Raw genomic sequence first — 12,138 nt, forward strand, 5'->3', positions numbered from 1 at the left:
TATAACATACACATGCATGGATCATATAAATTAGTACTCAATAATCAGAAGAATATATCAGCTATGGAAGGTAATATCCGCCATAATATAAATTGCTAAAATACACAGTCATTGGAGACTGGTGATTACAATTTCCTGACCCTGAATAGAAACTTCTAACTTTTATCTGGTTAAATTGAATGTTGCAATATCTGACATCTACAATAAAGAGATATTACCTAATTTTTCAAATAGGTATTAAGTTCAAACGCTTTGAAATGAAGGTAAATGTATTTATTTCTCAAGAAAACAATAGATGTATTGACAATATTTTATGCAGTAGCGTTGAGTTGTGTCCATTTAACATTTTTAATAAAGGAATATTTTGTGATGAAGGAAAAGTAAATCTATTTGAACATGGAGAACATAAACATCGAAGGTACATAATATTTATAGGTTATATATCAACTTTGTACTGGATATATGCACAAGTTCTGCAGCGGTAATATTGCGCGACTTTAGGAGCGCAATATCTTCCGCGAAAGAACGTGAAAATACACCTTATTTTTAATTACTCTCACCTGACTGAGTCCGTCTGTGATTATTATTAGCAATTATCATAAACGGGAATAACAAACAGGCATTTGAAAATATGCAAACTTTTCTTTTAAGTTGCAACATTCAAGTTAACAAGAGCGCCAAGATGGCCCTAAGTCGCTCACCTGAGAAACACACCATAATACACCATAACAGTGAAAACATGTTTGACCTAGTGATTTCATGGACAAAAAATGTTCTGACCAATTATCATTAAAATTGGAACAAAAACAAGTATTTTCCTTGATTTGATCTAGCGACCTAGTTTTTGATCCTAGATGATTCATATTCGAACTTGACATAGATTTTATCAAGGCTATCATTCTGACAAAATTTCATGAAGATCAGTTGAAAATACAGCCTCTATCATATACACGAGGTTTTTCTTTGATTTAACCTAGTGACCTACTTTTTAACTACAGATGACCCATATTCAAATTCAACCTAGATTTCATCAAGGCAATCATTCTGACTTACTTTCAGGAAGATCAATTGAAAACTAGAATGTGTCTGTAGGACACAGGGTGTGCCCCCCCACTGGTACATTAGTCACAAATAAGGGGCAATAATTTTAATGTTTGCAGTCTTAATGGCCTCAACAAACATTTTATGAAAAGGGTTCATTATTCTAGGCCCTATACTTTTTGAGCTATGAGCATCACAAACAAAAAATCCACTATTCTGGCTATTTCAAGGGCCATAACTCTGTAATAAGAGTAAGATTCTCAAGAAGAATGCCAAGAGTGCAAGGTCACATCATGATAAAGACTCCTGCAAGGTTTCCTGAATTTACATCTAATACTTTTTGAGCTAGGCACATAATTAGGTGAAAAAGTGCATTTTTTTACTATTTCAGGGGCCATAACTTTAAAAATAGGGGTGGAACCAGCAAAACATTAGAGGTGTGCAAGCTTATATCACGATAAAGACTTATGCAAGTTTTCAACCATTTATATTAAATACTTTTTGAGCTAGGTGCGTCACAAGGTGAAAATGTGCATTTTTGACTATTTAAGGGGCCATAACTCTAAAAATAGGGGGCATAGCCAGAGGAAAAATATGAGGTACGCAAGTTCATATCTTGATATAGACTCATGCAAGGTTTCATCAATTTATATGAAATATTTTTTTAGCTAGGGGTGTCACAAGGTGAAAATGTGCATTTTTGACTATTTCAGGGGCCATAACTCTGAAAATAGGGGACAGACGCAAAGAAAAATAGGAGGTGCGCAAGTTCTTATCGTGATTAATACACATGCAAGGTTTCATGAATCTATATCAAATAGTTTTTGAGCTAGGCGCGTCACAAGGTGAAAATGTGCATTTTTGACTAATTCAGGGGCCATAACTAAAAAAATAGAGGTCAGAGCCAAACGAAAAATAGGAGGTGCGCAAGTTCATATCATGATAAAGAATCATGCAAGGTTTCATCAATTAAATGAAATACTTTTTGAGCTGGGCGTGTCAAAATGTGAAAATGTGCATTTTTGACTATTTCAAGGGCCAGAACTCTGAAAATATGGGGCGGACCCAAATGAAAAATAGGAGGTGCGCAAGTTCATATCATGATTAATACACATGCAAGGTTTCATGAATCTATATCAAATAGTTTTTGAGCTAGGCGTGTCACAAGGTGAAAATGTGCATTTTTGACTATTTCAGGGGCCATAACGCTAAAAATAGTGGGCGGAGCCAGATGAAAAATAGGAGGTGCGCAAGTTCATATCATGATAAAGACTCATGCAAGGTTTCATTAATTTATATGAAATACTTTTTGATCTAGGCGTGTCACAAGGCGAAAATGTGTATTTTTGACTATTTCAGGGGCCATAACTCTGAAAATAGGGGGCGGACCCAAATGAAAAATAGGAGGTGCGCAAGTTCATATCATGATTGATATACATGCAAGGTTTCATGAATCTATATCAAATAGTTTTTGAGCTAGGCGCGTCACAAAGTGATAATGTGCATTTTTGACTATTTCAGGGGCCATAACTCTAAAAATAGGGGGCGGAGCCAGACGAAAAATAGGAGGTGCGCAAGTTCATATCATGATAAAGACTCATGCAAGGTTTCATGAATTTATATCAAATACTTTTTGAGCTAGGTGTGTCACGAACTTCGGACGGACGGACGGACGCACGGACAGACGGACGGACGCACGGACAAGACCAAATCTATATGCCCCCACCACTCATGGGGGGCACAAAAAACGGCCTCTATCGCATACACAAGGTTTTCCTTTGATTTGACATAAAGACCTACTTTTTGACCCCAGATAGCCCATATTTGAACATGACCTAGAATTCATCAAGGCAATCATTCTGACCAAATTTCATGAAAATCAATTGAAAAATACAGCCTCTATTGCATATACAAGGTTTTTCTTTGATTTGACATAGTGACCTACTTTTTGAACCCAGATGACCAAAAATCAAACTCAACCTAGATTTTATCAAGATAATCATTCTGACCAAATTTCATAAAAAAAATCAATTGAAAAATACAGCCTCTATCGCATACACAAGGTTTTTCTTTGATTTGACCTACTGACTTAGTTTTTGACTAGGTTTTTCTTTGACTTCACTTAATGACCTAGTTTTTACCCCAGATGACCCATTTTCGAACTCGGCCCAGATTTCATCAAGGTTATTATTTCTGATTAAAATTCATGACGATTAATTGAAAAATACAGCCTCTATCGCATACACAAGGTTTTTCTTTGATTTGATCTAGTGACCTAGTGTTTGACCCCAGATGACCCATTTTCAAACTCGATCTAGATTTCATCAGGATAATCATTCTGACCACAATTCATGACGATAAATTGAAAAAAACAGCCTCTATCGCATACACAAGGTTTTTCTTTGATTTGACCTAGTGACCTAGTTTTTGACCCCAGATGACCCATTTTCAAACTCGACCTAGATTTTATCAAGGTTATCATTCTGACCAAAATTCATGAAGATTAATTGAAAAAACAGCCTCTATCGCATACACAAGGTTTTTCTTTGATTTGATCTAGTGACCTAGTGTTTGACCCCAGATGACCCATTTTCAAACTCGACCTAGATTTCATCAGGATAATCATTCTGACCACAATTCATGACGATAAATTGAAAAATACAGCCTCTATCGCATACACAAGGTTTTTCTTTGATTTGACCTAGTGACCTAGTTTTTGACCCCAGATGACCCATTTTCAAACTCGACCTACATTTTATCAAGGTTATCATTCTGACCAAAATTCATGAAGATTAATTGAAAATACAGCCTCTATCGCATACACAAGGTTTTTCTTTGACTTCACCTAGTGACCTAGTTTTTTACCCCAGATAACCCATTTTCGAACTCAGCCCAGATTTCATCAAGGTTATTATTTCTGGCCAAAATTCATGAAGATTAATTCAAAAATACAGCCTCTATCATATACACAAGGTTTTTCTTTGATTTAATCTAGTGACCTAGTTTTTGACCCCAGATAACTCATTTTCGAAATCATCCTAGATTTCATCAGGATAATCATTCTGGCCATAATTCATGACGATTAATTGAAAAATACAGCCTCTATCGCATACACAATGTTTTTCTTTGATTTGACCTAGTGACCTAGTTTTTAACCCCAGATGACCCCTTTTCAAACTCGGCCTAGATTTAATCAAGGTTATCATTTTGAATAAATTTCATGAAGATCAGTTGAAAAATACAGCCTCTATTGCATACACAAGCTAAATGTTGACAGACAGACGACAGACAGACGACGGACGACGGACATCGAGTGATCAGAAAAACTTCACTCAGATCACACACATTTACTGTAAAATATACCTGAACTTAACCCTGACACCTAAAATTTAGCATTATTTAGTCAGAAATTTACTGACACAGATTTCCTAAAATGCATTTTAGTTTAGCCATTTTAGTCTTAAACGTCAGTTTTCGTACAGACGTGTTAAAAATGTCGAAAAAACATTGATTTTTAGATAAAAAATGATTTCTCTAATAACCTTAGGACGGCCAGCACATACTTATGCAACTTCGCCAGGTATATGTATGTTTGTGACAACACAGAAAATGACGTCACTCGACCTTCGGCTACTTCCGGAAGTAAATAAAATGAGAATAGAAATGCTAAACTTGAAAACGAAAGCCGCATTTTGATTCGTAGATAGTCAGAGGTCGCGCGCAGGGGTCACCCAGTCTAAATGTATGCGCGTGGACTTCTTTTCTTCTTTCTTTTGCTATTGGGCAGCCAATTTTCAGCATTTTATTACGAGGTTTAATACAGCATGTCAACCTTTAATCTATGAAAAAGTATTTGAGCTCTGGATAAACACAAATCTCACAGGGGCCCGTAACGAACCAAGGGTACATTGATAATTTTGGAACTTCATCAAATCGCTCAAAATGTCATTTTAATGTTATCTGAGAGTGTCAGTATATGCCTCAGATGTAAGATACAACCGTATTTGAAAGCTGCAGACCTAGACATTTCAGAAATATTTTCAAAATAAGTTTCGTGTAATAAATGTTATTTCTACGGAAGCATGAAAGGGCTATCAGACGCTAATACGTTTTAGTACGTTAAGGCTGCGGAAAGGATCATCCAATGCATTTTTATATCAAAATACAACCTAAACAGTGAAATTGAAATATTTTTAGTTTTTGTACACTTTCTCTGCAAAACTGCACTGATTTTTTTCATTTTCTATAATAATATGGCCAAACTAGCCCATTAACAGCCATACCTAAACAAGTTTCACATTTTACCCCTGCTCAACTCCTAGTTACATTCTACCAATTCAGTTAATACTTTACTTCATATAAACAATGGACTATTCAGACCTCATTTTCAACTCTGTAGAGCATTTCAATGATAGAAAACCATATATACTCATGAAGTACGATATACTTTCTTATCAAAAATAGAATAATATCAACATGTTATGTTATATACAAGAAAAAAATCATTTCTGCGAAAAATCACCCTCAAAAAATGCCCTAGGAAAAATGCGGTTTAGCAAATACGCATATGTAGACATTTTCTCAAAGAATAAAAATTACTCGAGGAAATTCACATTGAAAATAATCTGGATATTTTCTCAATACAATAAGCAATAAAACTAAGACAAAATATCACTGTCACATCCCCATATGACTCATTGTACCAGATTCCATAAACAGCAAGGAATTACATTTTGGATTACTTCACATGTTACACTGAGTACTCACTTCCGGTTTAATGTAATCTGTCCTACATGCTATTTTCTTTTTTCTATTTTAAAAATAGTAGTGAAATAAGAACATTAACAATTACAAAACCAAAAATAAAAAAAAACTCGTGTTTTAATATTTATAATACGACCAAAAAGTCCAGTCTTTTCAAAGGGAAGTAAATCTGCTGAAATATTATATATAGTACAACGTCACAGGAAGAGGAGAAAGCAGATACAAAACAGATAATATAAACCTTTGACCTGCAAGTACATATATGACCTTAAATTTTAAGCTAAGGCTCTGCTAAATGAGCAGGACAAGTTATATCATTAAGGTAGCGTTTTACCCTTAATGAAAATTTATTTAGTAAATTTCTAAAATGCTTGAATTTTTTGTCATTTAAGAAATAATTTAAATCGGCGTCTGTTATTTAAATGTCCTTTAAATCCCTGAACAGATAAAACAATATAATGCAGACATCGTGCATACATATACAAAACATGTAGGTCACTATATGGAATACAATATTTAACAAATTATCAAGAGGCAGTGACTAGGTGACATGGTTCACGACCATGGTTCTTATAGAATACCTAGGGGTAGGGTATAACATGTACAGAAGCATTTTCTTTCTGCTCTGGTGCCAGTGTACTCCTGCAAGTTTTTGTTGTCCAATGGCCGGAAACAAGAGGTCATGCCAAGTATGTTATGGTGTATGTAGGCAAGCCACCGGAAGTTCTAGAAGCATTGCGGCAATTTGTAAATTAACGTATAATATGGCGATGTATACGTAGCCTCGATACAGGAAGGACGTCTATGGTTTTGAGGTGTTGGCGTCGATCTTTTAACTGAAGTATAGAGGAAAACTGGACCTGAAAAAAGACATTGAAAAATATATAATTAACGTTTTTACTACCATTTACTATCGTCTTGCTGCGTATATGTAACCATGTAAAGATCATAATCAATTTCAAAATATTATCTTGCATTGCTTCACAAAAGCATTAGACAAGTTTAAGCATAGCTCGCATAAGTCATTCAAATCCACGGACACGTTTAACAACGTTGAAATATAACGTACAACATCCGTATATGTCGGCAATATTTTAAATCCATTTATAAATCGACAAAAGATATTCAAATCCACGGACATGTTTAAGAGCGTTGAAATGTAACATACAACATCCGTATATGTGGGTAATCTTTAAATCGACATAAATCGAAACAAGATATTCAAATTCACGGACATGTTTAAGAACGTTGAAATATATACATACAATATGTGGCAATATTCCGTCGACATAGATCGACATACGAAACACAAATCTGCTGGCATATATTTAAATTTCGAGCCAGCTGAACGTTTGACATTCGCTGAATGTCGAGCTATCCTGACATTTGACGTTCAACATTCAATTATTACGTTTTTTAACGGCTCGTAATGTTTGTTTGTTTTTGTTTGTTTGTTTTTTAAAAAATGCGACTGCCACATTTTTCATTATGAACATACAATATATCAATTTATTGTTAAATCCTATTTCCTTTAATTGTTTTCTCCAATACTTGTCAAAGGTCTGAATATTGATGCAATATCAGAATATTTTATTCACTCCATTCTTTTTTATTACCTCCCTTTATAGCTCTTACTGTCAAAGTTCATGTGCAGAATTCAAAGTAGCAGTTTTCTAACCATATAATTATGTATATCATCTATTTGTACAGCTGTTTCATCTGTTATCAATATGAAATTTTAAGCCTTATAGAACTTTAAATATTAGTCACTAAATTTATTGTTTAAAAGTCTCGGTAGTCTACAAAATTACTTAAAGAGGCAACACAAAATAACTGTACAACATGTATTCTTTTGTGTTTCCATGACGGTAATTATACATGATTTGCATGAAAAATATAAAATATGCAAGAATTTAGTTTCAAATTTACAGTGAGGTATATTAGGCCAACACGATGTGTTTAATGCCTTAAAATTTTATTGAATTTATTGTAGTAATATGTAAATTAATCAGTGACCTTGACCTTTAATCAACTGACCTTGAAACGTTAAACAAGAGATATCATCTTCTGACCACAGGCAATTATCCTTTGAAATTTGACGCCTATAGGTTATAGTGTTTAAGACTCAGCTGAGACTGAGAATGTCTTGTAAACACCGGCTCAGTTGGTTTCAGTGTCAAGGTCGCTGCTACCTTGACCTTTGATCTATTGATATTTAAAACGACTGGGGTCATTTACTGACCACAGGCAATCATTCTATGAAGTTTGAATTCTGTAGGCCAAAGTGTTTTTTCAGTTATCGATGTGAAACCGTTTTCAGTCTCAAGGTCACTGTGACCTTGACCTTGGATCTTTGACCCTTAACACAACAGGGGTCATTTAATGTATACATGCCATCATCCTATGAAGTCTGACGTCTGTAGGTCAGTCTTTCTGCAGTTACAAAGGTGAAACCATTTTCAGTTTCATGGTCACTGCGACCTTGACCTTTGACCTATTGGACCTTAAAACAAAAGGGATCTTTTACATGCAATCATCCTATCAAGTTTGACGCCTGTAGGCCAAAGAATTTTATAGTAACCAACGTGAAACTGTTACCATTTTCAGTCTCTAGGTCATTGCGATTATGATAATTGGCCTATTAACCCTTTATACAACAGGGGTCATCTTCTGACCACTGGCAATCATCCTATAAAATCTGTCGCATGTAGATTAAAATCTTTCTCAGTTATTGATCAGGATACGTTTTCAGCTAAGTTTACTGCGACCTATACCTTTGACCTATTGACCCTTAAATCCACACGGGTCATCTACTGACCAGAGGCACTCATCCTTTAAAGTTTGGCGTATGTAGGTTAAAATCTTTTTTCAGTTATTAATTAGGATACGTTTTCAGTCTCAAAATGTCTGCGACCTTGACCTTTGACCTATTGACCGGTAAAACCACAGGGGTCATCTTCTGACCAAAGGCAATTATCCTATAAAGTTTGTCGCATAAAGGTTTAAAAAAAATCAGTTATTAATCAGGATACGTTTTCAGTCTTAAGGTCACTGCGACTTTGACCTTTGAACTTTTAACCTATAAAACTACAGGGGTCATCATCTGACCACAGTCACTCATCCTATAAAGTTTGGCGAATGTAGGTAAACATCTTTTTCAGTTATTAATCAGGATACGTTTTCAGTCTAAAGATGACTGCGACCTTGACCTTTGACCTATCAACCCTTAAATCTACAGGGGTCATCTTTTGACCTTCGGCAATCATCCTATAAAGTTTGGCACAATTATCTATTAAAGGTTGAATTCTTTTTTCAGTTATCAGTCAGGATACGTTCTCAGTCTCAAGATGACTGTGACATTGACCTTTGACCTACTGATCCTTAAAACTACAGGGGTCATCTTCTGACCACAGGCAATCATCCTATAAAGTTTGGTGCATGCAGGTTAAAATCTTTTTTGGCTGTTAATCATGATACTTTTTCAGTCTATAGGTCACTGTGACCTTGACCTTTGACCTATTGACCGGTAAAACAACAGGGGTCATCTTCTGACCACAAGCATTATCCTTGGAAGTTTGACGCCTTTTAGGTTAAAAATTTTTTCAGACTCAACTGAGACTAAGAATGTTTTGTAAACATCGGGTCAGTTATCAATGGGAAACCATGTTCAGTCTCAAGGTCACTCAGTGACTGCGACCTTGACCTTTGACCTATTGACCTTTAACACAATAGGGGTTATTTACTGACCACAATCAATCATCCTATTAAGTCTGACTTCTGTAGGCCGAAGTATTTTTCAGTTATCGACCTAAAATAGTCTTCAGTCTCCAGGTCATTGTGACATTGACCTTTGACCTTTTGGCCCTTAAAATGACGGAGGTCATTAACTGGCCATAGACAATTATCCTATGAAGTCTGACGTCTGTTGACCAAACTCTTTTTAGTTATCCATGATAAAAAGCGTGTAGTTTTCTTTTGTTCTTAATAGGAAAGGGACGGACAGACGGACGGACGGACGGACAGACAGACGGACGAACGGTCCGACTAGTATATGCAGGCACGTTATGGTGCGGGAGTGGAGTAGGTTGGAGGCTTATAAAACTTTTAATATACTGCATTTCTCAAAATGTAAAAAAATAACTATATATATGGTCAATTTGATGGCATAGCTCGATGAAGGAATTCTGTTCTCAAAGAAACATTTTTCACAAAGATGGCCCCTTTTTACATGACGGGGCTCAATTCTATAAAACTGTTAAAACTATTAAATTAACTTTAGAATAAATAAAAGCAAATAAAATAACTTACCTGTGTATTAATCCTTGTATATAGGAACATCCATTTTTTTCCTCCATTTCCAAAAATTTTGTTGTCACTATTTTAACACGCGTGTATTTATATACACAAATATATGTCATATGTCATATGTCTAACTGTGTGTAATATATTTTAAATGGAATGTTTACAAAATGTTTACACTATGAGTCTGAGTTTATTTAGTAACTTAACTTTCAACTTTTGTTTCAAACACAAACCACCAGCTATCATCCTTCGTAACTCGGAAATTCTGAGATGAGTGTATATCTTGTTTAACGTGTTCAAACTCTGTTTCCGGTTCTATCTCACATTCCCTTATTGTTACTGTGACTTTGTGTGAAAGTTTCTCCACTACCTTAACGAGATCACGCAATGTTGAAGCAGACATGTTTACACAGCTCTCCAAATCAACACTTTCAATATTCGCCATTTCAGGAGGCAGCGACATTTCACCTAGATTGATACCCCACAACTTCACGTGTTTCACTTGACTATTAACTTTCAATTGTGACACTTCAGGTATCCCGTCCAATTCTAACTTCCTTAGATCTGAATGCTGACTAAAATCTAAACTGAAAGTACACGAACGCTCGTGCTCGGTACAGTGTAACCACAACAATATAATCTCCGTCATTGTTTTTCTGTTTATAATATAATTCAGAAAGTCATTCAGTACATCGTGACTCATCTTGAAATCGTCGATATAAATTGCTTGTAACAGAGAATTATTCTGTAATGTTTCCAACATTTCACGGCTCCAAGAACCAGGAGATAGAACAGGCGATATAACAGCGACACATTTCGGCGACATGTTTAACAGTACAGGAAGCTGTGCGTTTTCTTCTTTACCGCAGTAGGATATTTTATTGATCTGGAACAGTTCGTGCAATTCACAAGAATCAATAATTTCACGTAAACTACGATCACTGTCGTCTGTGTTGATATTTATTGACGCCATGTTATTTTTATTTTGTACCGCGAGCCGTGCTAAATATGAAAAGTATTTTTCTTCTTCACAATCTTCACTAAAGAAAAAATCTTGACAGAAAAGTTTGAGTTCCTTATCGCTCGTGTTTTCTTTCATACAAGAAATGTACATGTCTTGTATGTCTTTCAGAGGTTTACAGTTAACTGAAAATATCATCAGTCGTGGATCTGTATTCGCTCGTTATCTTATCTTCGCTGATAACAGAAAGAAATTCCTGTGATATCGAAGAAATGATTTCTGCATCCACCATTCCGCTGATGAAAACAAGCACTGTCGACATGTCAAGAATACTTTGCAAACTTTTGCATTTGTTTAGAACAATGTTTTTGACATCACTTTCATTTTGGCAGCTAATGTACAATGCACAAAAAAAATCATGCACTGTTTTGTGCGAAAACGAAAATTTCGAAATTTGTTTTGTTAGTGTCTTTTCTGTACTTTGTGTTAATATTCCCGAGTTAAGACTTAATTTCAAATACTCTGAGGTTAGATGTTTCTCTGTCACTGACTGGCTAAACACAAGGGTGCTTTCTTTGTTTTCACTGAATAACGTTTCAAATGCTAATTGTCTTAAAGCTTGCAGAAATGTGTAGTGTTCCTTACAATGTTCATGTTCACTGAAGCATTGTGGGATATCACTCTGGGACTGTTCGCGCGACTGTTGCATGTCGGGATATTTTTCAAACGTTCTTTTAAGTAGCAGTTCAACAATTTGACAATATAACACAGTTCTAGATGCTCCTAGTTCTATTCCAGCACACCACAAACACAAAAGATACATCAGTAAGAGCGGAATAGTTTCCAAATTCGAAATGTCTCTATCACTGATAACGCGATCAAAGTCTATAATGTGTTTTTCTATGTTAGTTTCTCCACACAGTAGTGAGATAACACTTCTTTTTAAACTTTCAGCAGACGTTTTACTAAGTCCAGTAAGTTCCAACTTTCGCTCTATTTCACTTAAACGTATCTTACTAACACCTAATTTCCACGGTCTAGTTGTTGTGAGGATTGTACATTTCCTCCTA

General features: G+C 35.4%; 1 protein-coding gene and 1 long non-coding RNA gene across 2 annotated transcripts; both read right to left on the reverse strand.

Annotated features, from left to right (window-relative positions):
* Positions 1-292: 292 nt before the first annotated feature.
* LOC128549402 (uncharacterized) lies at positions 293-3,136 on the reverse strand. The gene is made up of 2 exons (XR_008367547.1): positions 2,784-3,136; positions 293-1,075 (listed from the first exon to the last, which is right to left on the reverse strand). It is a non-coding gene; the product is annotated as an uncharacterized LOC128549402 (long non-coding RNA).
* A 3,312-nt stretch (positions 3,137-6,448) lies between these two features.
* On the reverse strand, positions 6,449-11,883 carry LOC128549403 (uncharacterized). The gene is made up of 2 exons (XM_053526040.1): positions 10,114-11,883; positions 6,449-6,665 (listed from the first exon to the last, which is right to left on the reverse strand). The coding sequence occupies exon 1, from the start codon at positions 11,264-11,266 to the stop codon at positions 10,310-10,312; it is 957 nt and encodes a 318-aa protein (XP_053382015.1). The 5' UTR covers positions 11,267-11,883; the 3' UTR covers positions 6,449-6,665; positions 10,114-10,309.
* Between the last annotated feature and the right edge of the window lie 255 nt (positions 11,884-12,138).

Source organism: Mercenaria mercenaria, chromosome 16 (assembly GCF_021730395.1).
Source record: "Mercenaria mercenaria strain notata chromosome 16, MADL_Memer_1, whole genome shotgun sequence".
Lineage (NCBI taxonomy): Eukaryota > Metazoa > Mollusca > Bivalvia > Venerida > Veneridae > Mercenaria > Mercenaria mercenaria.

Bases quoted from the DNA above. Each gene is read 5' to 3' on its own strand.
- LOC128549403 (XM_053526040.1), bottom strand. From the start codon at position 11,266: ATGATATTTTCAGTTAACTGTAAACCTCTGAAAGACATACAAGACATG.